General features: G+C 41.3%; 3 protein-coding genes across 4 annotated transcripts; all 3 read right to left on the bottom strand.

Annotated features, from left to right (window-relative positions):
• Positions 1–1105: 1105 nt before the first annotated feature.
• On the bottom strand, positions 1106–8811 carry LOC121642288 (transcription factor Sp1). Its single transcript, XM_041988932.1, has 4 exons — positions 8786–8811; positions 5348–7822; positions 3298–3712; positions 1106–1762 (listed from the first exon to the last, which is right to left on the bottom strand). The coding sequence occupies exons 2-3, from the start codon at positions 7802–7804 to the stop codon at positions 3350–3352; spliced, it is 2820 nt and encodes a 939-aa protein (XP_041844866.1). The 5' UTR covers positions 7805–7822; positions 8786–8811; the 3' UTR covers positions 1106–1762; positions 3298–3349.
• Positions 8812–9018: 207 nt separating this feature from the next.
• ntd5 (ntl-dependent gene 5) lies at positions 9019–16521 on the bottom strand. Its single transcript, XM_041989047.1, has 8 exons — positions 16389–16521; positions 15105–15239; positions 14509–14700; positions 11303–11426; positions 10796–10872; positions 10085–10267; positions 9699–9896; positions 9019–9618 (listed from the first exon to the last, which is right to left on the bottom strand). The coding sequence occupies exons 1-8, from the start codon at positions 16453–16455 to the stop codon at positions 9536–9538; spliced, it is 1059 nt and encodes a 352-aa protein (XP_041844981.1). The 5' UTR covers positions 16456–16521; the 3' UTR covers positions 9019–9535.
• A 681-nt stretch (positions 16522–17202) lies between these two features.
• dbpb (D site albumin promoter binding protein b) lies at positions 17203–25413 on the bottom strand. Of its 2 annotated transcripts, none has more exons than XM_041988069.1 (5): positions 24801–25413; positions 24350–24609; positions 23215–23664; positions 20417–20676; positions 17203–19506 (listed from the first exon to the last, which is right to left on the bottom strand). In XM_041988069.1, the coding sequence occupies exons 2-5, from the start codon at positions 24537–24539 to the stop codon at positions 19291–19293; spliced, it is 1116 nt and encodes a 371-aa protein (XP_041844003.1). In that variant the 5' UTR covers positions 24540–24609; positions 24801–25413; the 3' UTR covers positions 17203–19290. The 2 variants fall into 2 exon arrangements, with proteins under 2 accessions (XP_041844003.1, XP_041844002.1); XM_041988068.1 differs by having other exon boundaries at positions 24350–24637; positions 24801–25407.
• Positions 25414–26826: the final 1413 nt, after the last annotated feature.

Here is a 26826-nt window from a genome sequence, read left to right on the forward strand (position 1 = left end):
ATGTGGAATTGGTAAAGTGAGGATTAAACCAGTAACCTTCCAGCTGAAGTATGATGACTCTAACTCCTGATGTGTAGCCACCCTCCAGTCAGGTCAGATTTTTTAAGACAAGTTCGTATCTTAAAATTGCCTCTCTGAAATCATTACTCTTGTCCAAGCTGGACTTGAAAAGATTCCTTCTCTACACTTGGGGAGGTGGCAGACAGAATGTGTTTGTATAAAATAATTACTGTAATTACGTTTCTATGAGGCTCTTGTCTAATCAAGCGGATATTTCTATCATTTGGCAGTTTAAGTGCCAAAGTCCATACTTCTACTTTCAACAGCCAATATGTCTTTGTGGTGTCAGAAGTGTAGTAAAAATTTAATTTTGCACTGTTTTGCTGTATTATGTGTACATGCTGAATGTAAACATCTGCTTTTACAGTTGTACTGGAGCAAACAGGCCTTCTCTCCAACAGCACACTCTCCATTCTCAGATAAACTGCTTAGTTAACCTTTGGCCCCCACACTCTGCACACCTGTCTCCTTTCACTGACCCGCTGTGAAATTGAGTCTCCTAAACTAAAACACAAGGCCAAGCAGTGGACTGGAGCTTCTCTATTTGTGCACTGTAGAGAAATAAGGAAAGGAATAGTCATGATCATCCACTCAGGTTATTTGAGCAATACAGTATTTAAAAACTTCTCTTGAGCTCCGCTTTTTTAGGCTCCACGGCTTAAATGGAGCAGAAAATTGAAAGAGTGTAAAAAACAGAGGGCTGCATCACTAACTCAATTACTCCCTGGAGGCAGTCCAAGTGGCCAGCTTGCACACCCTACCACTTTCACGACTCTTTAATCTTTTTTTATCACAAAGACCCAAATAAAGTCTCTTCTTTGTGGATTAATGTGGAGGAAAAAAAGTCAAGTCAGAGGATTAGTTTAAATTAAATGACAGATACGGACCCTTGCTGTGGTGCTCATTACCAAAAAGAGTTGTAAGTGATTACCATCTTTTTAAAGAAAAAGTCATGTTAAACAAATACTTAAATCTTCAAAGTATCTTAATGAAAAACACATCAAAGTGGAAGGCAGATGATATAGGGAAGAGGGCAAATACTGAATTATAGTTGTGAAAATTTTATTACAATAAGTTAACATGAAATCCCATTTTTTTAAAAACTCTGAATATCTTGTTTAGGTTAGAATAACTCAAAAACATTTGGTCACACTCTTACAGGATGTGGATTAAATACATAAAATTAACAGCTTCAACTAAATTAAGAAAAAAAAATATTTTCACTCACAATGTAAAAAAAATATTTCTGAATTCAAATGAAACAAGTGCAAATGCCTCACAGTGTCTCTGACAGTAGGAAAGATTATATCTTCCATATGAGATAGTGCAGAAGTGCAGCTCTTACAAACAGTACTCTTTATATATATATACAAGAGTTTTAGTTAGACTAAATAAGCTTCATTTTTATGAGCACTTTAGGGTTTTATCACAGATTGCATGTGAACGCAGCTTCACAACAACATTTAACATGTTAATGAACAATTTGAACTCACATAAGCTTTCCCTTTGTATACGTATCTTTATTCAAGCTAGAAATCTAATTCAAAGTCATGTTCAACTTTAAAGGCTTACATTTGGCCCATTAAATGGAATAGGAATTCTATACATTCATATAAATAATTTGCCATTACAAAACCAGAATAAATATTGCAAGTGCTCCCTTCTTTGAATGTTAAATAAAGTTGTAGCATAACTATACAGTGTGTGCAGAATTATTAGGCAAATGAGTATTTTGATCACATCATCCTCTTTATGCATGTTGTTCTACTCCAACCGGTACACGCTTGAAAGCCTACTACCAATTAAGCATATCAGGTGATGTGCATCTCTGTAATGAGAAGGGGTGTGGTCTAATGACATCAACATATCAGGTGTGCATAATTATTAGGCAACTTCCATTCCTTTGGCAAAATGGGTCAGGAGAGAGATTTGACGGACTCTGAAAAGTCAAAAATAGTGAGATGTCTTGCAGAGGGATGCAACATTCTTAAAATTGCCAAGCTTTTGAGGCGTGATCACCGAACAATCAAGTGTTTCATTCAAAATAGTCAACAGGGTTGCAAGAAGCGTGTTGAAAAAACAAGCCGCAAAATAACTGCCCATGAACTGAGGAAAATCAAGCGTGAAGCTGCCAAGATGCCATTGGCCACCAGTTTTGCCATATTTCAGAGCTGCAACATCACTGGAGTGCCAAGAAGCACAAGGTGTGCAATACTCAGGGACATGGCCAAGGTAAGGACGGCTGAAAAACGACCACCACTCAACAAGACACACAAGATAAAACGTCAAGACTGGGCCAAGAAATATCATAAGACTGATTTTTCTAAGGTTTTATGGACTGATGAAATAAGAGTGAGTCTTGATGGGCCAGATGGATGGGCCCGTGGCTGGATCAGTACAGGGCAGAGAGCTCCACTCCGACTCAGACGCCAGCAAGGTGGAGGTGGGATACTGGTATGGGCTGGTATCATCAAAGATGAGCTTGTGGGACCTTTTCGGGTTGAGGATGGAGTCAAGCTCAACTCCCAGTCCTACTGCCAGTTTCTGGAAGACACCTTCTTCAAGCAGTGGTACAGGAAGAAGTCAGCATCGTTCAAGAAAAACATGATTTTCATGCAGGACAATGCTCCATCACACACATCCAAGTACTCCACTGCGTGGCTGGCCAGAAAAGGTCTAAAAGAAGAAAAAATAATGACATGGCCTCCTTGTTCACCTGATCTTAACCCCATAGAGAACCTGTGGTCCCTCATCAAATGTGAGATCTACAGGGAGGGAAAACAGTACACCTCTCTGAACAGTGTCTGGGAGGCTGTGGTTGCTGCTGCACGCAATGTTGATCGTGAACAGATCAAGACACTGACAGAATCTATGGATGGCAGGCTTTTGAGTGTCCTCGCAAAGAAAGGTGGTTATATTGGTCACTGTTTTGTTTTTGAATGCCAGAAATGTATATTTGTAAATTTTGAGTTGTTATATTGGTTTCCCTGGTGAAAATAAATAAGAGAAATGGGTATATATTTGGTTTTTGTTAAGTTGCCTAATAATTATGCACAGTAATAGTCACCTGCACACACACATACCCTCCTAAGATACTAAAACTAAAAAAGCCCCACTCCAACTTCCAAAAATATTCAGCTTTGATATTTGAGTCTTTTGTGTTAATTGCGAACATAGTTGTTGTTCTATAATAAAACCCTCAAAAATACAACCTGCCTAATCATTCTGCACACCCTGTAGTTATGACCAATGATCAGCCTCTCAAGACCTTTTCCTTTAGTTCAAAAAGTTAAGTTTCCATCTCGGATTCAGAATTATCTAAAGTTGACACGGTGGAGCTGTACCATTCGGCGCTCTCCTCTTCCTCCTGCACTCCTGATGCACCGGCGCCTCCCCCGTCCCTTCGGCCACCTCCTCTGTCTCTTCTCTCATTCAGCATTTCCATGGCCACCTGGTGATACGGGTGTTTGCGTTTGGTGTGTCGACGTAAGGTGTTGCGTTCGGCAAATCGGGTGTGGCAAAGTTGGCACTGGTAGGGTTTCTCTCCGGTGTGCACCCTTTGATGGCGCTGGAGCTCACCCGCCTCCCTGAAGCGCTTGGCGCAGATGGGACACACAAAGTTCCTCTGGCCTGTGTGGATGTGCTTGTGTCTCTGTTGAAATAAATGATAAGCATTTGTAAAGTATCAATATTTGAATGTGATCTTTTGTAAATATGCAAAACATGGGGTTGATCATTGTCACTGTCTTTCTAAAATCTATCACTTGATTTAACAGTTTTCTTCCAATCCAAGGAATTTTGTTGTGTTTATCAGCTGTGCATTTGGAGTGTTGTGGAAAAAACGCCCCAACAACCCACTGTGAAGCACCTGTACAACAACAGGGAGGGTGAATGATTACCTTGTACATTAAGTAACTGGAAAATACCTCCATATAAATGTGTAAGCATGTAACAAATTATTAATAAGTTGGTCATTTTAATCAAAAGGTGTAACATTATAGTTTACTACTGGCTGATAACACAGTTAAAGATAAATAAAAGTTAAAAAATATGAAGCCAGGGGAAGACAGCTAAAATTTTCAAGAAAAACCATAGATAAGATTAAATTTACAAGGAAAAACAAACATTAATTTGTAAGGAAAATAACAGGAAATTACAACGCTTCATTTTGTAAATTGAGATGAACCTTCTCCTTACAAACGCTACTGCTTGCTGTGTATTACGGCTGCAATAGATGACCTAATTAAACCATAATTTGTAATCAGATTTGGTAATGAGGACATATTTGTGAGTGTGGCACAGAATCATGACATCATACGTATCTGGCCATGAAGACACAGTGCTCTAAATCAGGAAGAAAATCACTTGATTTGGAGGAGGTGAAGACTTTTCTAGATCAATAACAATAACTTACTGTACAGATGTAAGGCTGTACGGTACATCTAATTAAAACGGGATTTGTGGTGCAGCAGCAGCAAGACACACTGCAATAAATCACACTGTTGGGCTTTCTCAGTACTGTGTGCAGGAGGCGTCCTCTGTTTACCACTGAGGTCTGGGCTGCAATGAGGTGATCCTGCCTGCAGAGTGAACTTTGTTTTTTACTTTTGAATTTGTGCCTTTAATCAAAATTCCCGTATTCTTTCTGTGGAAAATAATGACTATATAATAAATAAAATGTTTGTTGTTTTTTTCCCATAAATATATGTTAAATATATATAAATATAAGTTTTTTTATTGCAGCTTTTCTGTTCAGTATCATTGAATATCCAAGATGTTATTTTATGTTGTTAATTAATTAGATAAGTTGTCGGTTTTGCACTCAAAGATGTGTCATATGTCATTTACCTGGTCTTTACAGCAGAGTCTCATAGAAAAATAGAAAGCATGCATGAAACAGAAAACTATGCGTTTCAGAAGCTATATTTATTTTGTAAATATATTTTAGAAGAATCTGGCTCTTGAACCCAATCTATTATTTGTTCGCTAGACAGGACTTTGTAGCCAGAATTTAAAAGAGCATAGGAGTTGTGTTGTCAAATTTTGTTTTAATACAAGCTATGATGTTAAATTTAGATATCAAAAATGACATATGCAAAATTTATCAATGGTTTGACCTTCAAAACATCCTCAAACTCAGTTAGAAACTAAGATAGATAGATAGATAGATAGATAGATAGATAGATAGATAGATAGATAGATAGATAGATAGATAGATAGATAGATAGATAGATAGATAGATAGATAGATAGATAGATAGATAGATAGATAGATAGCATGTGCTCACCTGCAGATGACTGGAGCGTTTGAAAGCTTTGCCGCACTGCTGGCAAACATGAGGCTTCTTCTGCGAATGAGTGATGGCATGACGCTCAAGATCAGAGAGGTAAAAGAAGATCCGTGGGCACAGCTGGCAGCACAGTACCCTGCGGGAGCCCAGAGTGCTAGGAGACCCTGCAGGTGAGAGGGGGTCCAGGGGGTCCAGGGAGTCAAGACTGCCTGAGGGGAGGATGGGGCCAATGGGAGGGGAAGCAGGAGCAGCCATGTTAGAGAAGTAAAGATGGTCGTCCAGAGGTAAATGTTCAGAGTGGAGGTCTGAGGAGTCAAATTTAGAGTCTGAGGCTGGTGATTGGACCTCTGCTTCTGAAGTAGGCTGTGCTAAGAGGTCATATGCTGCAGACTGTGGTTGTGGAGAGGATGCTGCAAAAGCTGATGGCTTGTTGTTTTCACTTGAGGCTTCTTCAGCAGATATGGCTTCACTTCCAGGGTTTGATACAGAGTAGCTGATCTGAGTTTGAATAAAGGGAGCTGTGCTGGGTTGGTCATCCTGCAGGGCAAGAGTGGATGAAGGGACAGTGAGAGAGGTGAGAACAGGGCCAGAGGTTACATTATTCACACCGGACAAGATGACAGGGGGGTTGTTGGGGCTCAGTCTAATGACAGGGTGAGACAGCATAGGCAGAGGTGATCCTAATGTGCTGACCTGACCAGAGGACAGAGGAAGGCTGGCAGGAGCTGAGGTTGTGGTAATCTGGGACAACTGACCAGTCGAGGGGTCAAGGACAGCAATAGGGGTGGGTGCGGTGGTGGAATCACCGGGTGAAGAAGGTACAGAAGAGAGGAGGAGAAACATAGGGGTAGAAGCACCAGGTGAAGTCTGAGTTACAGAGAGAGGAAGAGAGAGGCCAACTGGAGCTGAGGAGAGTTGAGAAGAAGAAGAGGAAGAGGAAGACAGGAGGAGAAGGGGAGTATTGGCTGAAGGGTTTGTGAGGATGTGAATCGGCTGGGTGGGTAGTGATATCCCAGAGGAAGAGGACAAAACTGGATTAGCCTCCTGAGCAGGTTTAGTGTTTAACTCTGTAGCTGCTGAAGGATATGAGTTTGTCATCAAACTCGTAAAGACTTCTGGAGCTTTTGTCTCATCAATACTTTTTGATGAAAAATCGTTGGCAGGGACTGGTGAGGGGTAAAAATCATCAGGAGGTGTATTTAGTGCATTATCTAAACTTTGGCTTAGGCCAAGATCTGCCTGTGTGGCCAGATGTGATGGCCCCTTTCCCCCTACTTCTGCTGCATTAGCTTGATTTGTTTGCAGGCCCTCTGACGTGGAAGCATCGACTTGTGGCACTTTGAGTCCATCTGGACTGAGAGTGTACGGGATTCCCTGGTCATCAATGAGCAGAAGGTTTTCAGGATCACAGTCTTCTGAGGAAAGAGACGTAAGGGCAGAGGTAGAAAAAAAAGAGGGAGACAGGAGAGATTCCTCAAGCATATCTGTACTGCTCAGACGCAGCTCAGAGCCCTCATCATCGTCCTCTTCTACCATGTCTCTGTCCCCATCACCCTCATATTCGTCCACCTCCATGATCAGCGAACTCTCACAGCCAGGATCGTCCAAAAAACGTCCACACCTCTTCTCTCGACTTTCTCTTTTCTTAGGTAAACTTAGGTCCAATGGTTCTGTCTGCTCCTCCATGTTTACTTCATTAAATGTTCTGAAAGATTTTAAGTTTATTTCTTGCAAAATAAGAGGAATATTTTGCTCAGTTTCTCTAACTGTATATTCCTCCCTAATCCCCTGATGGCTCAGTACTTGGACTGCATTAGTACTGGAGATAAAACCAGTTTCTGACCCGTCCATGTGAACGATGTTAACATCTCTCATCTCTATTGCTGTCTCCTGGAATGATTCTGCTTCAGCTTCCTCCTCAGTCTTTTGACAGGTATATTCTATTATCTGTTCTTCATCTTTAACAGCTGATATATGGATTTTATTTCTGTTTTTTTCTTTGATCAATGCTCCAGCAGAGACCAAAACAGGTCCCCTAAAATGTGAGCAAGCACAGTCTTTGGTCAGGCTGATGGCAGAGTTTGTGATTGGTCTCTTGCACCGTGGGGGAACAACAATTTTTATCCTTATTGGTTGCCTACGCAGAACAGGCACTCTAGTCTTTACTGTAATTGGCTGTCTGAACCCACCAATCTTACTTGTTTCCTGAGAGGCTGGCTTAGAAGTCCCGCCCACCTCTGGCTGTTCCCCATTGATTGATTGAGCATCTTGCCTGATGGTCCCTGCTGCTTTGACAGGGCAGGACTTGAGGCTACCTGGTTTGGTGCTGGACGAGGTTTTATCCTTTCGGTCCAAAAAAACCTCTGTATTTGGCCTTGATCCCTCTCCACACTGGCTGCCATTTTGGACTTCCAGGCTGCCACTGGTCAGGGCTGAGGCCAACTGAGAATCCATTTTGGGGCATACCTGTTTCTATTTCCACAGAAAAACAAAATTTAAAAATAGTTTTAAAAAACTCAGAAAGCAAAATTAGAATTAAAGAAAATAAAACTAAAGATTTCTAATGGCTGACGAGAGAGGAAGGTAATTAGACACAGTGCTGGTTGGAAAAACTAAGTGTCTGGTCATTATTGGGGTCAAGCCAATACGCATCATCGCTTTTGAGATTTAACTGTCTATGCAATAAGCTGATATGCTCCCTAAATCCCCAGGCCGGAATGATGAGCGGCACATATCCTGACCTTCTTCCTAAACATTAACCCGTCCTTATCATTAAGCTGCTTAACCTCCATCGTGCTAAATTATAACTCAGCTAATTTCTAACCGAGCCGATCATTCAGAGAACAGAGCCGGATCATGGGGTCCGACTGATGCGTGAGAAATAGCATTTCCCATTTTATACTTCCACCATCCGCATGCAACCCATACGAAGAACGATTTGGTTTAAAATTCGCATCATAATATTAATCATATCCTAGTTGGCTTCCATGAACAAGCTCGTTCTAAAATATTTCTGGGAATAAACGGAGGAGAACTGACGGTGGAGGACGCCATTACGCACAGTCCTAGGTCCGAAATGCCAGTATTATTATGGTGCGTATGCGCCTTGACAGCTCTCGGACCTGGGACAACGCCATCCCTAACGCGTCAGTCGCAGCAGAGAAATATGGATATTTACACACAGTCGCGGTGTGGATCGGATCCATCCCCTCGGCAGTGGATCTTCCTCGGACCTACAGCCAGCCATTTTAAGAGCTGAAGGTCCGAGACGCCGAGAGCGCAGCTTCAGGACAAACTTTCCCGGCGCGCTGTCGTTTTATTCCAGCCCTGTTGTCAGAGCCGGCGCGAGACGCACCGGACACGCTTTCGATACATTTAAAACTGTATTTTAAACTATACTCCACCCATACACTCGCTGCATTGGGACTGGCTTACCCGAGCTGAGGATATTTCCGGAGGACCAAATATGACTGTGCAGTGTAAAGGGTGATGCTGCGAATGCTGAGGGAGGGAGGGGTCAAAGGGAGTTGCTATGGTGTCGCAGCCTACCGGGTCCGACCAGTAGCCATGTTCAGCCTATGAGTACTGTTGAACCTGCAGCCTGCTAAGGAGGGTTGTGGAGTCACACAGGAGGTCTTCTTCTGCCATTAAAGAGCCAGAGAGCCAACCATTTTATATCATTTTATTTAAAATCACTTACATTGTAAAACTTACAAGCCTCAAGACTTGATGCGTCAGGCTGAACAGTAGAAAGTATAGATCACACAGTGAAATATCACAGAGTGAAGTCAAGAAATGGGGCCCATGAACCTACGCACCAGCATGTGTATAGAATGTATAGCATGTATTAATACACCATACAAACATCATAACGAAGGCTTACAGTGCGGGTTGCTTCTACAGCATACACTGGCTCAAGCTGGACAAGGATCAAAGTAATACTTGTTATAATTATGCCTGTGGGGTGATAGTATGCAGTGAAAAAAGACAAAAGCAGCATTGAATTCCACAAGGCCTTAAGCACAAGACTTCTTAAGACACTGATTCACAGGAGCTGTGGAAAATACTTCAGTGTCTAACAGTTCATAATTGTAGCAAAGAGGGATATGACTGCAAAGTGGTGTGTTGGAAAAGGTTCATATTGTTCATAGTGTTCATACTGAGTGGTGTGACGGGTTGAGGTCTTCACTCCACGTCACCAGGTTCACACGCATCAATTTCTGAGACCAGCCGATGAGGGAAAAGTTTATATTGCAACCATGTGGGCTCTGGAAAACAAGACAATGCATTAATATTAAACAGATATGGATCAGAGATAAACACAGGTAGGTTGGCTGTTTGTGTTTACCAAGGTAGCACGCTGGTGGCTGCAGTTTTCCATCAAAACAGGTCTGGGATGCAGTGAAGCTGCATTGCTTCCGAGGATGCTTGCAGTAGAATGTCACATTTTCCCCGTGGGGAACCATGGCATCTGTAACATCAAATGGCCAGCGCTTCACTCCACCGATCACCACACGGCTTCGCTCAGCAGGGATGACACAGCGAGCTGCGGGAATGTTCAATAAGATGTAAAAATATCAGGAAAAACTGCAAAAACTGGAAAATCTGGAATGATTTCTCTTGTAGACTGACACATCTGCATTTTTTTCCTGAATGACCAACTTCATTTTCTCAGACGCAATCATCCAGTAGGCCTACTCAATTTGTCGTGTGACCATTTGAGTCATTCCTCACCTCTACAGTGTGGCGGTGATGCGCTCCAGTTGCCATTCAACAGGCATGTGATCTTCTGAGGTCCATCCAGCAAGAAGTTCTTTTTGCACAGGTAGTGGATGTCAAAGCCAACCTCATACTCAGTTTTCTGAACAGCCACCACATAGCCCTGTTCCACCTCTGTGGGAGGCCTGCAAAACACCACTGATGGAGCAAGAGAAGCAGATTATCAGCCAGTTTAGCTTTACTTTACCACTGATATTTAAAGTTTAAAAAAATAATTAATAACAGAAAGGGAAAAAAGACATTGTCCCTCAATTATCCACGGCTTGAAATAACTCCATATTGTGGTTTTAAAACTATCTGTATATTTTCTTCATTTTAATAGTCTTTTTCATAGTCCTCATAGAAAGATTTAAGGAGTATCCAGACAGCCTTTCTCAGTCTTGTGTCAAACAGGCCATGAAATCCCTGCTTTAGCCACAAGAAGGCAGTAAAGTACTGCAGAACAGAGCAGCAGCTCTTGAAAGTTCTGCACCTGAAGGGGTTTGTATGTTTGTCATATCTGCTCACACATGCGAAAACAAACCAAACCAACACTTATTTGCAATCACCTTACTTATTCACACATGATTCAGTCTTTCCTGCTAACCTTCCGAAATGTGTAAAGTCTTGCTGAGAGTTCAGAGGATGTAACGTACATGCTTGTTCACACAGCCAGTGCACACTTACTTTTACAGATGGGGTGAGGATTCTGCCAGGTCTGATTGTCCTGACAGAAATTTTCACTGCTCCCAACAATATCTGCCCTGCAGGGGGGGAAAAAAAAACAGCAAAGTGATGTAGACAGATGGTGGAGTGGCATGTACAGTATTGGCAACTGAGAAGCTTCATGGAAATGAAAGCAACTTTAAAAAAAAGGTGTAAATGATTCATTTTCCCACTGTGTCTCTTTCGGAGTGTTTATGTGCACAGTCCTGGCTGACACATCCACTCAGGCTCATCTTTTCCTGTGAGATGAGTCAGTGTGTAAAGGGGAGTCAATACAAGATTAGACTGTAATGACCTAGTTAGCTCAATGGAGGAATAGTCAGCTGGGAGATCAAAATGAATTCCCTGCCATTCATCACTCATCACACTATCTCTCCCTTCACTCTCTCTTTTCTTTGCAGTCCATCGCTCACTTCCTCAATTTCGTTCTCTGTATGTAGCATTTCAGCTTCTCTAAGCCCCACTCACCCAGACAGGCAGCTGTAGCGGATTGAAGTCCCTATGGATGCGTCACCATGGATGCTGAAGGTGTTGATCACATCCTCAGGCAGTGGGCAAGTTGGGGCAGCAGTGTGTTCAGGTGCCTGAATCTCTGTAGGTCAAAAAAAGCACAGAAATAGTCAAAAGATATAAAACATTTGAAACAGAAATATTTAGAGCCTTTTTTTTTCAAGTAAAAGAATCACCACTGCATGATAAAAGAAAAGGAATGAATAAGTAAAAGGAAGGAAAGGAAGGAATAAGTAAAAGAAAAAAATGTCAGTATTTAAACGCAGCATTTCAAGAGCCACTGTATAAATACACTCTTCTTTTTTTGGTCTTTGTTGATAATGAAATTTGCTCACATACAAGAGTTAAGTACAAATATAAGATATTTTCATCAGTTTTGTACATTTACTCCACTGCAGGCAAAATAACTCATTTCAGCACCAGTATTTTTATTTACAATTACCAATTTTTAGGTTAATAAAATGCTACTTAAATTGTGATGCATCAGAATTCAGTCATATTCGGCACTATAGGACTATATGGCAGAAAACGAGGGGTTCGTTAAATATTTTTCTCTACTCTAAGTAGGTTTTGTTATTGATATATAGTTTGGAATTTGTGTAATCATTCACAGATAAATGAGTATATTCTCAGGTAGATATCGCTACTTTTACTTGAATAAACCAAATACTTCTTTAGCTGTTATTAAAACATCCAAAACTGATAATAATCCAGGTCAGGAGCATGCTGCTCACATGCTAATCACAAATCACTATTTAGTATGTAAATTTAGTATCTAGTACTTATTCTGCATAGTTATCTTTAGTAAAGTTAATTTATATTTTTTGCCTCTTAGACTGATGGAGAGGACATCAATGTGCCCACCACCACTGTGCCTTCATGTTATTTTGAGATGTGTGAAGCTTCTTTGGGAGAGTTGCAGCAAACAGAGTCAGTTAATGTGTGATGCGCATGGTGATCCAACAGTTATACAAACTTAATATGTTGCATTAATAACTCCTAATCATACAGAGGACACAAAAAACATCTTCAATTCGGTTCGCTTTGATGTGATTTCAGGTGATATCTGCTATCAGGTAAGTAAAAAAGAAAAAAACAATAAAGCAACTAGAACACAATGAAACAGACAGATAAACACGGGGTAATACATGTCCATCATGTTACCTTGTTTGAATGTGTCAAAAGTGAGCTTTCTGTGACCCACAGAGGCGTTTCACTTGATGTCTTGTTCTATTTCAGTACAAATAACCCTTCTTAGGTAATAAATCAAAGTTTGACAAGCAGGTGAAACACCGCCTCAGACCGCTCCAAGCTCACAGCTATAAGCGCGATTGTATAACACCTGGCACTGTTCATTCCTGGGAGTTTGAGGGCCTCATGCGTGCTGAAATATAAATATCAAGAGTGGTGCTTGGAGAGAGGCTGAAGTGACCTGAGCTGCATCAAGCGGAGGGTTTCGAAGCTGAACACAGCTTTGAAAGGTAGAGGCAGCTTTTGCCTGAGGACTATCTTAGGAAACTAAAACAGAGAAATGTTAGTATAAGAATGTAAAGGCACCTATGGGAGAGGGAGAATTATGAGTCTGGCTGCAGATGAGAGCCTGATGCTGAGTTCTTTTTTCATAAACCGCCCCTCTTCTGCCTCATACTGCTGCCACCCACACAGTCTTTGTCATCAAACTGCACTAAAGCAGGTATATCAAATTCATCTTTTTAAAAACTATAAGAGTAATTTTTAAACGAAGCACTGCAACGAAAACAAACCAGTCAGGATGAGGCCAAAGTTGTAATGGTCTACCTGGATCCATGAAAGATTTTGTGTTTTTACTCTGCTTTTCTTACACATAACATACACAAGGATCCATCCACACAACTCGAACTGAACACCCTAAAGCTGCATCCTTGTCCTTGGCTCTCATTGTTGAGAGAGACCTTATCAGAGGCCTCAGATGGAGAAGGATGAGAGGAGAAAGAGATGAGAGGAAAAGAGGATGAGAAGAGAGAGCAGAGGAGAGGAGAACAGGGAACAGAAAGGCCTGAAGCAGCGTGAGCAAGAGAGCTCTCTGACTCTCCTGACTGTGATCTGTCGCCCACACACACACACGAACAAACTGTGTGACACATGTGCAATCCACCCTCCAACACAAACACATCCAATCTATCCTGAAAAAAATACTTCTCTGCACAAACATACACACAGCACACATGCTGCTTAGTGCCACTTTGACGGGGATCTGCTGCCCACTGCCTCTCGACAGGCATGAACGAGCTCAGCTCACAAATTAATACACATGAAAAAGACATACAATGTAAACACTCTCGCACATTCAAAACCCACCTATTTTCTGTCTGTCTCTCAGAGGGAGGATACTCTATGAAATGGCTGAGAATTGTAAACTTGTTTCACATCTCTGAATAGATAAGAAAAAAAAATCCTGAGAGTGAGACCAGCTGGGTTGAATATCTACAAGAGAGCGTGTTAAGGTGCATGATAGCTGCTGCAGGCCTCAGATGTTAAAAGCTGAATCAAGCAACATTTAGAACATATTTTTAGATGCTGCATGTCAATTAGAGCTGTCTAATAACTAAAAGGTGTTGATGGTAAAGTGACTGATGTGGTTTTATAAAGCAATAACACCCTCCATAAGAATAAATTCTAATACCTTCCTAGTCAACAAATTCAACAACCTAAATCATACAAATAATATCACAGAAACAGTGCAAATCCTTCAGTTCACAGTCAGATGTATGTGACCGTAGAGATGATCTATGAGCACAGGCTTGTTTACACAGGCTTACAATGCCTGTTTAAACTTATCAACAGTTCAGCAGCAAAATCTTCAGAAGGCCGCTCTGAACACTAGTTACCATGGTGATGGGGAGAATAGGTCGCAGTTGTGCAATGTCTTAAGTCGACATAATCACAGAGGGGTTTCAGTCCTTTATATCTCTCTCTGTCCCTCTCTGTCTTGATTAAACACACAAACACAAAGAGCAATGTTCATTTCTTGCATATTGTACTTTAAACACCATCTATCGTTGCAAATTAAGACAAACAGCTCTGAATCATAGAAAGTAATGTTAAATTATTCAAATGGATGTTTTCTACTCTTACTGTATCATATAGCAACGTGACATTAAAATAGAGAGGACACTCAAACCCACCTGTGCAGATGGGCTCATCTCCACTCCACTGTCGGTCACCCTGACAACGGCGGACAGTGGCATCCAAGCCATTCTGCAAATTGAAGCCTGGCTTGCAGCGTACTTCAAGCAGGGCAGAAAAGGAGTGAGTGGGAGAAAGGAGGCGAGCTTCTGAGTTTTCACTGAGGGGAAGAGGCCAGGGACAAGTACGACCTGAAGAGAAAATAGATTATCCAGAGGGAGGAGACAAGAGAGGGAAACAAAACAATTCGCAGAATGCGCTGGATTGTTTCCTGCATTAGACAAATGAAATGGTTAATCACTCTGATAGAGTGCTGATGAGGTTGTATAACTTGGCTGGTTGCAATCACTGTGCCCCATTGTACAGCAAACAAACATAATAAAAAGCTTGTGTTCAGCACCACAATTGCATTTTTAAGGCCAGTTTTGTGCATGCAGGGCCTTTATTTTATTTAATCTTTTACAGAAAGAGACGCACATGCACCAATGTATGTTGGCACAGCTGCGAGATACACACAAACAAACACACTTTTAATGACTGAGCCCACAATAGTTTTCACAGTGACAACTGAGGACACATGCATACAAATAGTTACCTGGAACCACACAGCTGAGACCACACTGGCCGTCACACAGACACTGGCGTTTGTTGCCACAGTCACTGTCAGATCTGCAGGGCCGAGGACACGTCCTCCTTCTCTCCTCTCCCAGAAGTCTCTCCGGACATGACCCTGTTGTGATACCCACACACTATCACACCACTGAAGTAACTGTCCCATTGTTTACCTCTATTCCATTCATGGCCCTTTGTAAAAAAAAAAAAAAAAAAGCACAGCCTAAGAGTCGTAAAGAGATTCTGTTTGCCAGTTCTGCTTTGTTTTCTGTTTTAAGGAGAGCAAATTCAGAGTGGGTGGCCAGGCAAACATTTGCCACCCAAGTTGCCAAATGAGTGAGTATTTGGATGGCAGGCTTTGTTTCCCCCTGCTATTCAGCAATTGATCTTGTTTTTTAATTGGAAAAGAGGGACTAAATAACGCTTTTCTCAGTAGACATACTTGATCAAAATTAAAATTTGTAACAGTTGACAGGAGGGCTACAACACTGATTATTACCATTTCTTTTCCACATGTATTCCATGACACATCATAAAATCAAACTATCCACTTACTGTAGGATGCACACTAACTAACTATTAGCACATCCTCAATGTCTTGAACATTTCAGAAGAAGGGAGGAAAAACAGGAGACGGGCTGTGCTCCCCTTTCTCAACAACATTCTACGCAGAGCACAAGTGACCATAAACACGCATCTGCTGCACTTAAACGCACAACTTTAACCTGGAAAAAAGATAACATCACACACCTGTTATATGAAATAATTATTGATAATTATAAAGCATGAACTAGTGTTATGGAAAACCTGTAATCAACTCAAAGGTAAAAAGTACCCATACTGCATTAGCAAAATCTAATAATGATCAACGACTTAAGCTTGTAATGGAAAGAAAACGGCGGTTGTAGGATTGGTAAATGTACTGAAAAGTTGTTGACTGGCATTCATGCATGCAAGTTAAGCTGTCCTCTAATTAGAAATTAACATTACTGATTCAAATCACCTATTCAAAACACACATAGACAGCCTGAGTAGTACTAATAATTAGGTTAAACTGAATGGAGATAATCAAACCCTGGCAGCTTAATATCCAAACACAATAAAGCATGCAACAACAAAAAAAATAGGTCCAGTCTGTCTGGCAAAGTATTGTTTAAAGACGCTTTATTATTGTCCATTTATTCCTACTGTGTAGTGATAGTCCAATAGTGTTTATTGTATGTAAAGGTATAAGTTGTGTCTCAGGTGTGAGTGATGGAGGGCTTACCTGAAGCCTGCAGGGAGACCGTTCCAGTCAGAGCCCACAGGGACAGCAACAGCAGTGCAGCATCCATCCTTCAAGCCGGGCCTAAGAGAGGCTATGAGTGAGGGACACACGGACGCAGCACATTTAAGGAATGGGGTGGAGGGGTGGTGGGGGGATCCAGGGAGGGGGAGATATTCAGAGAGGGTACAGCCCAGGAGTACACATCTGGTTCGTGTTGAGAAGGAAAGAAGTGAGGAAAATTCCACTCTGAAAGACCTTTCACCCATTTCTGTTGAGACAAAGCATTAAAGGGGATGACAGAAGCATGATTGCTGCAGCATATCACAATAAACACCCAGGAAATTATATGTAAAGAGGAAATTGATGGATTTTTACCTGATGAGTTTGATAGATTTTTTTTTCTTCCAAACCAGTGTGGCTTGTTGCTGTATCAGAAGAATCTTTACTCACTTCACAACTATATTCCATCTCTTTTTTTATCATATATGTGAGCACATCAGTCCCACAAATGTAGAACATATTTAATTTAAAGTGTAAAATACTCCAGAATTGGGCAACAATGAGTTTATTGGGCAATGGTGCATATTTGAACTGTGTGGAATGCACACAATGTGAACAAACATGAAGAAAAACTCAAAACAAGTAGTCCCAGACCATCCCAAGGCATGTCATAGTGTCATTATCAAGCTGAAATTTGACCCCTGTGACCCATTCTTCCCCTCAATACTGGCTTTCATTCAAGCTCAAGATTAAGTGAAGCATGCAAGAATAAACTTGCAATAAATCGCTCAAGAAAAAACAGTGCAGCAGTGAATGAGAACAATCTTTTATTGGTGTTTTTGGGAAATTTCAACTACATCCAAATAACCAGCAGTGACTGACAGGCTGGGCACCATGGACACTACTGATGCAACAGGGCAGTTGATCAGATAGAGTTACTACAAGATTTATCAACCACATCTGTGAAGATATTAGAGACTAAATCCTGTTGGGAGAGCAAACAATCACTGAATGAGGTGATAAAAGCTGAAAGAAACCAACAAGGAGCATATCAGCAGGGTGCATAGTCCACACACAGCTGAGGAACAGAAGAGGTCGTCATGAAAGGTAAAATAAGTCTGCATGAAAATCATGTTCAAGTTACCGAGCAACGTTAGTGAAATCCACGGGCAAAAGATGGTGCAAGTAGTTTCCAGAGCAAAAGTGAGTGATGCCGAATGTCTGGGGGTGAGGGTTTTTTTTTCCTTCCATTTGAATAGTCTTTCTGAGGAACACTGAAGATCAAAGATGTGCAAGGTGCAACAGATCATGTTCATCCAAAGAAAGAAAACATTCAATAATATAAAACATCAACAATAACAGGGATAATCATCATAATCGTAACAATAACAATAGCTGTAATGATAACTATTCATCATGGTCATTAAAGGGATTAAAATCACACTCTATTACTAGTCACCCCTCCCCTAGGAACATATCATAGTGTACCATGCTCCTGTGTAGGTGTTGTGGGAACACAGAGAAGTTAATAGATACCATAAAAAGTAGGTAAACCTTGAGGAAGGAGAAGTATGGAAAAAAAGCACTAAATAGCAACAAGCTTTGTGGATAAACATAGCAGATTTTGGCTTTTATTTCTCCCAGATATCTGAGAAATTAATACCATTCCACTCAATGGGGGTACTCAACCCATCTCCTGAAATACATCAAATACATAAAACAGTATAGGCCTGTCCATTATACACAACAGAACTCCGCACAATCATAATGCTAATTAAACTGTGTTCATTTAATACAGTCAAGTAAGGATGTGCATCTTACTGGGAGGATTGATTACCATTTCAGAGTACTTTACAACACTGAGATTTAAATGCTCCGTGTACTGCTGAGGTACATGAGAGGACAAAATGTAATGGGAAGAGTTTTCACATAACTGTGAGAGCAGACAGAAATAGAGACATGGATATAGACACACAGGAGCAATTCAAAGAGGATGCAGAGGTGCAGAACTACCTTGGGCTCCACAACAGGCTTACACCAGCACAAAACACCAGAGTAGACTGAGAGCACTGGGATAGAAGAAAGAGATCTAAGTATGGAAAAAAGATTTTCCAATCAATTGAAGTTACCCTCAAGGTGCAAAGAGTAAATATTGTCGGGAAACTAAACACAATAAAAAGAAAAAGCTTTTCTATTAGAAAATGAGCACACAAGACGTGGTCAAGTTAAGTGTTGGATAGAAGTGTATACAGGGTGTCGCCTCATGTCTCTCATTCTGTCTCTCTCAAGCATGCCCAGTGACAGATACATGACAGGAAAAAAGTAAGTGCTTGAGTAAAATCCAAAAGATGTTGAAATATACGATTTTAAGAAGATAATTTTGCTCTCTATATTACAGTTGTTACATACGTCCTCGACCCTGCTGCTGCATCGCGACTATAATCAAGTCAGAAAAATGCCCATCGAATTGCTGATAACTTCTTAGACATCTCCGGACATATCTAAATTAAAATATTTAACATAGCATTCCCCATCTCTGTGTCCCGAAAACATGTAGAAAATATACAAAATTATTCTCCAGATTTGCTCTCCCTCTAAATTTTTCTGAAGTATTATAAAAATATACAATTCTCCAATAACAAAACTCTTAAAAGTCACATCTTTCCTCTGTTAAATTATTCTCTCCATCGATCACTTTTAAGAGCCGACTCCTTGACAAAACAAGACACCTGAGCTTCAAAACACAAACCTTCTCCTTGCCTTATACATTCATCATCATAATCACCACCTTCCTCATCATCATCTGACCCCATTCTGTCCATCATGTCGCCTCAGAAAATCAGAGTCTTAAATTTAATCCAGTTTATATTCCTCCTCTTCCTGATTTTCCTCCACACCACCATCACTGGTCAGCAACACGGTTCTCGTATTTGCTAAGGATGTTGCGACACCGGCCCAGTTCCTTCCGCATCTCGGCCACTTCCTGTCGGAGGGCGGCGTTCTCCCTCTCCAAGTAGGCGGCGCGCACAGATATTTGGTTCTCCTTGAGACGGCGAGCATCTCGGGAACGCTTTGCTGCCTCATTATTTTTATGCCTCCTGGTCCAGTACTTCTCATCCTAGAAGAGGACAAACAGAAGCAAAATATTTAGCTTATCTCTGGGTCTCTGGGAGCCATGCATCTTTTTATCAGGCAACTTAAATAGAGAGAATACTTGAGGAAAGGAATCAATGAATGCTTAGAAGTGTGCAGTGTTCTTATGCAGCCAATCTCCCACCTTGTTATTGGGAATGTGGGTGTTTGGCTGTGAATGAGTGTGGGACATGTTTCTTTCTTCTTTTTTTGGAAAGGTGTTTGTTCTGGACTAACTGTCTGAGAGCACATAAAGTTTAAAGTAACATTCCCCCTGCCAATCAAATAAAAACATGCTCAACTAAGATTTCACTTTTTATTCACAGTGAAATATTTCATACTCTCCTCAAATTACCGATCCAGAACTTAGACACTTCGTGCTAGTAAAAAATTTAATTCAGCTGAAATAAACTCGCTGATGTACTGATAATTTTACAAACTCAAGTGTTGCTTTTTCCTCATGTTTTCAGTCTTCCACAGCCATTGCCTTTTATTCTGTCCTTTGTTTGTTATATCTGGTTTGGTTTTTCTCTTTAGAATCAACAAAAAATCTGCAAAAATCACTTATTTTACAGATAAAATATCAGAAGAAACAACTGTGACTGCCCATTTCTGGTTAAATGGCTCTCAAGTTAGTTATATCTGCACTTTGTTACTTATTTATTTTGCTTTTGCTCATTTATAAGCAACAAAAACAATTATTTGATTAGATCTGTGGTCTGATTATAGGACAATAATTTGGGCATGTTTTGGGCAAGACTAAACCTTCAGTTAACAGTATTTATTTAGTCACTAAATTAATCATATAGGATTAATAAAGAAGTCAAATTACTTAACTTTTAAATCACAAAGTACAAAAAAAACAGCAGTCTCTAAATTTTCTATATTGGCCTCACCTTCAAGTCATCAGGCACCAGGATCTTGCGGGCCTTCTTGATCATTGGCTGTGGCTTCAAATCTTCTTCACTGAAGGAGTGTCTTCTGGGGTCAAAGTTCGGGTGGTTTTGGGCACCGGAAACACTCATGTCTGAAGAATCCATATCAAACATTCCAACCACATCTGGGCCGCTGCCTGTGGGCGTCAGAAGAGGTGGACAGGAGGACGAAGAGGAGGAAGAAGGTGACTCGCAGGAGTCGTTCATACTGGTCTGACTCCCTGGAATTGAAGGAAGAGACATCTGTGTTACATGCTGTTCACTGTTACATTAATGCAATATAAACTCATATTGTCATATTTAGAGACGATAACACTAACTTAAGCCTGACAAGTATCTGCAGCACCTCAAACTGACCACCAGATGGAAGCAGAGGGTTTCGCTCTATGTGTTAGAACTAAATAACACTATATCCAGTATATAAAAAGATATACAAGATGTAATTCTTGTACATCTTTCTGCATGCACATCAGCTAAAATAAAACCATTACTATAATTTTCATAATGCTCCTCTATAAGCCCACTGTGCTAATTATAACCAGAGCAATAACTACTAATATCTGATTAATCAGTGAATGATTTTAGCAACTTTTTAATGAAAGAAATTACTTAAAAATTGGCACAAATTTAAACCAAAATCCAGAACTAATGTGACTAAAACAATTTAACTTGGGAAAAGTTATGTAACGTCCCCTCAAAACCAGTTTCTTTGCATGGGGCCACCGTAGGGCTATACATTACCCCACCCCCTTTAGGGTTCAAAGCACCTTACTCAACTGTCTTCTGATCCCTCTGAAAGCACCATCGAATTTTCCCCTCGACTTCAACATGACCATACACAAACAGCTCAAACTTGTTATAAATTTGAGCGAAACACTGAACTGTATATCTACAAAGTAATGTCAAGATTAGTGAAAGCTCCTTTCTCCATTTATACATTAACAAATTCCATTAACAGAGACTTAAGTTTCACTACACTAGCTTATTATATTAAATTTATACCCATAAATGATATTAAAAGTATATAATGTGATATAAAGGACAGAAAACCCAGCAGCTGGAGAAAAAAAGGTTGTTATATATGTACAACCATACGCTAACTATGCCATCTGTTGATCTGTAATATAAAAGAATATTAACATGAATAATGTCTACAAAATAGCCAGATGAGATGTAAACTATACTGAATCCTAAGTTCTGTCACAGCCTGGTATCATGCTGTTTAAACTCAAAGGCAGGAAGTAGTTAGAGCCACCACCTGGTTCAGAGTTTGGTTGAAAGAGAAACCTGGACACCCTTTTCCAGCTTTTTGGGCAGCTTTGGAATGCAGACAGGCAAAGTAGATTTGGTGTGTTTTTGTTCACGTGTCCACCCGCCTTAATAACATGAGGCTTTCATTTTTGAAGAAATGGTCCAATAAGTGACCACACGCTTTTCCTGGACGTGCACAGCAGCATTCCAGCAAGGCCTAAGGTAACGAAAAGGCCTGTCCAACATTTATGAAGCAGCGTTTTGGTAGTCTGCATGTTAGGATACAGATCCTCCAGTTTCAAGGTTTGGAAGGGATGAGGTGAAATAGTCATTCAATTTCAACAGTTAACCCAAGCAGAATAACTTTCACTATTTTTATTTATTTACTTTTAGTTTTGTGACAACAGTACCTAGGTTTTTACAGGTAATTCTAAGTTTTTACATAAAGTTATCGCACATTAATCAAATGGTATCAGTGTTTTAACATGGGTTCCTGAAAGATTAAAGATCTTGAGTTAAAACCTCATAATAATAACCATAATTCTATTCTTGATATCAGTTTTCTAAATCTTATTCATTGGTGATCATATGTTCAGTTTTAAAGTCCAGAAGCACAGGGAGGGAAACTCTTCCTGTTGCTGCCCGTCCCTCCCCCTGTGGGCTCCTCCTACATGTCTACTGGCCCTGCCCCTAGTTCTCTCACTCCAGTACTCCCAGCCTCCACACGTGTACTGACGCGTGCACATGGCTGTGGCGTATGAAGTGGGGAGAGATTTAAAGACACGCAACCACAAACACTTCACACACTTCTCTCCCTGTGTCTTTTTCTCTCATAGTAGTGTTTTGACCCTGCTGCCCACTAATCATTGGCTGGGAGAGAATGCTGATTCTACTGTACACTGCAGTACATAGATCACATGCCAAGCTACAACAAACCTCCTTGTCACTGCTATGAAGTTGACTCATCAAAAAGCTCAGGACATTTTTGTTTGTTTGTTTGTTTATTAACAGCTTCTCAATCTTTCAGGGTTTCCACAGCTTTTATTTCTCCTCAATCCCTTATCACACTTTTACCGCACTCTATAGGAAAAAATTAAAGACAAATGGTGTTTCAAGTTAAATTTGCATTTACAGCCATGTGGTGCACTTAGAGCCATTTCATGCCTTCAGTTTGACCCCACATCCCAGATTCGTTCTTTTTTTTACTGTAGTACTTGTTTTAAACTTTGATGGGAGATGAAGTGCTGAATCATAAGCCCATGGGAACACTACAGCCTCATCACATAACCTTGTTTGCATCTCAACCAGTATTGAACAGTCTCATATCAGTGGCAGGGGACACTGTGTCTCTTTCAGCTTGTCAACACTGCAAAGCTTGCAGAACCCTCTTCCACAATTGCTGCTGTGAGGTGATAAGGATAAACCTTAACAATGAACTGAGGTTGTTCATTTCTACTCTCTGGCATAGCTGACCCTATGTTCCCTCAATAACACTTCTGCCAACTCACCGTGCAGACAGTCGGTTCCTCCCCCAAGACCCTGTGGCTGAGCCACCTCTAGACCGATGAGCGATGGGGATGAAGAGGAAGTGGGTGACGAGGATGAAGATCCAGGTGGGGATGATGGGGGTAGGCACTGGGAGCTCTGGTTGGGCACAGCTGACTGGGAGCTCTGTGAGGGGATCTGGGCTGAACTGGAGCTGTTGTTGCTGTGCATGCTGCCCATTCCATTTTCTGTCAGAAACTCCTCCAAGTCCATGTACTGCAGCTGGAAGAGCCCCCCATCTGCAGGCACGCTGCGATCCCACAAGAGAGGCCCAAGAAATTGGTTGTAGCTTCCTCCTCCATTCCCTCCACCTCCTCCACAGCCATTGCTGCTATTATTGCTGACTATTCCATTTCCATTCCTCATGGGGCACACTCCCAAAGAGTCCTCATCAAGGTCCAGTCTGACTTTGTCTGCCAGAGAGAAGAAAGCACAGGATGAAGGCCGAAGAACTCCACTTTTGGTGTGAATTTAACAGTTTTCAACACATATGATGGTTCTACGAACAAAGTAGTAGCTTTTGACTCTGCAAATTTGTGCAAAACTAAATGGTAGCAGGTGCATCCATAAGATGCACTTCTGTAAAATCCCCCCTCGTTTCTCCCTCTCATACGAATCACAAACACACACTCACAGATGGACCAGATGGTAGCTGTGTTGCAGCATTAAGCAAGCGCCAAAACCAATTTGTTGTCATAACATATACGTAAGCTCCAGAACAAATCTCTCAATAGCTTTTGCCATGTTTAGCAGAAAGAGCAAAAATGCATGCCTGCATTCAGCAGTGCAGCTAAACCAAAATATCTTAACACTAATTGTAATCTGGATCCTAATTTTCAGTTGCAGCACGGATTATAATCCAAGCGAATCCTCATCCAGGTCATTGAGGAGTCATCTTAAGCATGTGCAATGGTGCATGAGGCTTTGGTGCAAAATTTGGTGGCTTTAAGAGTTAAATGACATATTTACTAAGTGGATTGAATGAAAAGGTGTGATTTATTCAAGTTCATTCTCCTTTTCTCCATTTCTGATTTTCACTTAAAATTTAATCAACACTGTCAACATACAATTTTTTAAACAAATTAGGAAGTTTCTCACCTTTTGTGTCACATGGGTTTTTCAAACGGTGGTCTCCTTTCATGGGGTGCTGCAGGAGGGATTTCAGACCAGCCATGGAGTTGACGTGCCCCCCTGTGAGGGAGCCTGCAGGCTGAGTGCAACTTCCAAACTGAGGGCTTGCCCCGGCTGGGAGGTCAGGGCTCGGAAGCTGAGAGAGCTGCCTGGACATCTTGGAGCAGATGGGGTCGTGCGCACACACCTGGGGCACTTGAAGGGGGGAGGCAATCTAACCAAAGTACCTACCAATAGGACAAGTATGTTGGATGACTGTGTATGCAGGGGAGGTGGGGGTGAGAAGCAGAAAGAGATAGGCTGTTTTGAGATGCATCCATGCAGAATAAAGCAACTTTTGTATTGTAATTATACACAGAGTTAAATATGCAGCTGTTAAATATTCATGACATACTGGAAAAACACGTGCAACTCTTACCTTTCAGCTGTAGTTATGTCGATATCCTTATTTCTTAGTAGAAATATTTTCCTCGAAGTATTCCATTGCTTTCGGATGTTGTTAAAGCTATTCGATAAATCAAGCTGTTATTCTCGGTGAACCACTGTGGGAGTACAATCAGACCAAAAAAGCAGGAATACTGTCCATAAGAAATGCAAAGGCGTAAAATTGACAATAAAGTCGCACAGTGCACGCGCAGGAAAATATCACGACTAAAACTTGTCGAAAAGTATCCCGAGTTAGTTGTCCGGGGTTCAAAAGCAAGATTCCCAAAAAAATTATTTCCTCCCGTGAAACAAAACAACCGTGGAGAAACAGTTTGTACTGAAAAACAACGAGAGCAGTAACTGTGTTGGTCAGATGACAAGTTGTATTGCTGCTTCTCTCCTCTGCTGTCGCGCTCTGCTGTCCGTCAGGAGAAGGAGGAGGGGTCGTTTCCTCTTTCTGTCTGTACTTTTCTTTGCATCCGGTGGATGCAGTCACGGGCGCACGGGCTTGGATCTGTGTTTGGGCCGCGCGACGTCCACGTCCGACCGTTCTCTCCCTCTCCCTCTCAGCTGGAACAGACACGGGTAGTTCACGTGACGTCACACCTCGCGGAACAAGCGAGAGAGGCGGGGCCAGCTTTGGCAGATCTCTCAATTTTCGCTCATTATTTATGAGGCAAACCTACCCTCGTGCGCACCTCGAGGAGAGCAGGCTGTTTGTTTTGTCTGACAGGTACAGTCGGTGTGACTTTCTCTGTCCATACCAGAAGAACGTAGGCAAAACAGTTAGCTTCGGGGTGGTGACAGAAAAAAAGCTGTTTCTTATGGGTTATTACTAGTCTTTGGCATCACAAATAAACAATTTCTTTATTCTGAATCTTAATGACTCTGAATTTAAGTCATCTCCCTTTGAACATATTTTGGCACATTTTCTGTCTGTAATGATTAGGCCATGCTTAACGATTTTTCCAATTTCCTTGTAATCCATGGAAAACGTGAGTCGGCCGTTTTTTCAGGCGAGAGGAACGCTCCAGCACGTTGCCTCCCGGCATACAATAGCTGATCGTGCTCACGTGTATGTGGCACGCGGAGACCATGCCTGCCCGCTCGCGGCTCTGGCGCTGATTGGCTCTAGAAAGTACTCGCTCCGCCCTCCTCGAGCAACCATTGGGCAGAAATAGGTCGAACATACCCGCCCGCTCGGATTCCCCCCGTGCATGCCAGTGCCGCGTGAGACCAGTTCGAAAGGCAAAAAAAGCGCGAGGGCTGTCCTGTCTACTGTACAGTTGCAAAGCACAAGCAAAACAATGCGCGCCGCAGGAATTCACCTATCTGTTTTCCTCCAAAGTCACACAGGCAGAAGTTGATGTAAATAGATTATAGACAAGTCATCACACAAAGAAACAGGCTGACAAATTGACCTGAGAGCAAATAGTGAGTATAACAATGCTGTCAGCTGCAATTTTAAACCCTTTCATGGAGCATTCCGTTTGAAAAAATGTCAAATTAAAAAAAAAAAAAGTATAACCAACTTTGAGCAGTTGACACATATTTTATGCGAGAAATTAACTTTAAAGCCTCATACACCCGTATAATTGCTTACATCTTTTACTAATCACATCTAATGCTAAATTAAATAGATTTTTGGTTCCCTTTTGATATGTCTTCATTCAACTTCCATGATCACCTTGTGATGCTCACTGATTCTGTTTACTTTGTGGCTTAAATCCTGTAGTAAACACTACAGTTGCACAGTTCACAGTCCTCCAGCACTCAGCTTCTTCAGTCCACACTAGATCACAGTTTAATCCATGTGACTGCCACACACACCCCACCAGGCCAAGAGCATTACAATGATATGCTTACTGCCATCTTGTGGAGCTACAAGTGAGAACCTTTAAAACAAGGCATTTTTTTCAGTGAGGTAGTAATATTGGGTTAACCTTTATTCATTATCCTGAAGTAATTTTGCTAAAAACATTAGCAGCCAAGTACTTAAATGAAATTTATTGGAATAT

The sequence above is a fragment of the Melanotaenia boesemani genome, chromosome 6, assembly GCF_017639745.1.
Source record: "Melanotaenia boesemani isolate fMelBoe1 chromosome 6, fMelBoe1.pri, whole genome shotgun sequence".
Taxonomy (NCBI): domain Eukaryota; kingdom Metazoa; phylum Chordata; class Actinopteri; order Atheriniformes; family Melanotaeniidae; genus Melanotaenia; species Melanotaenia boesemani.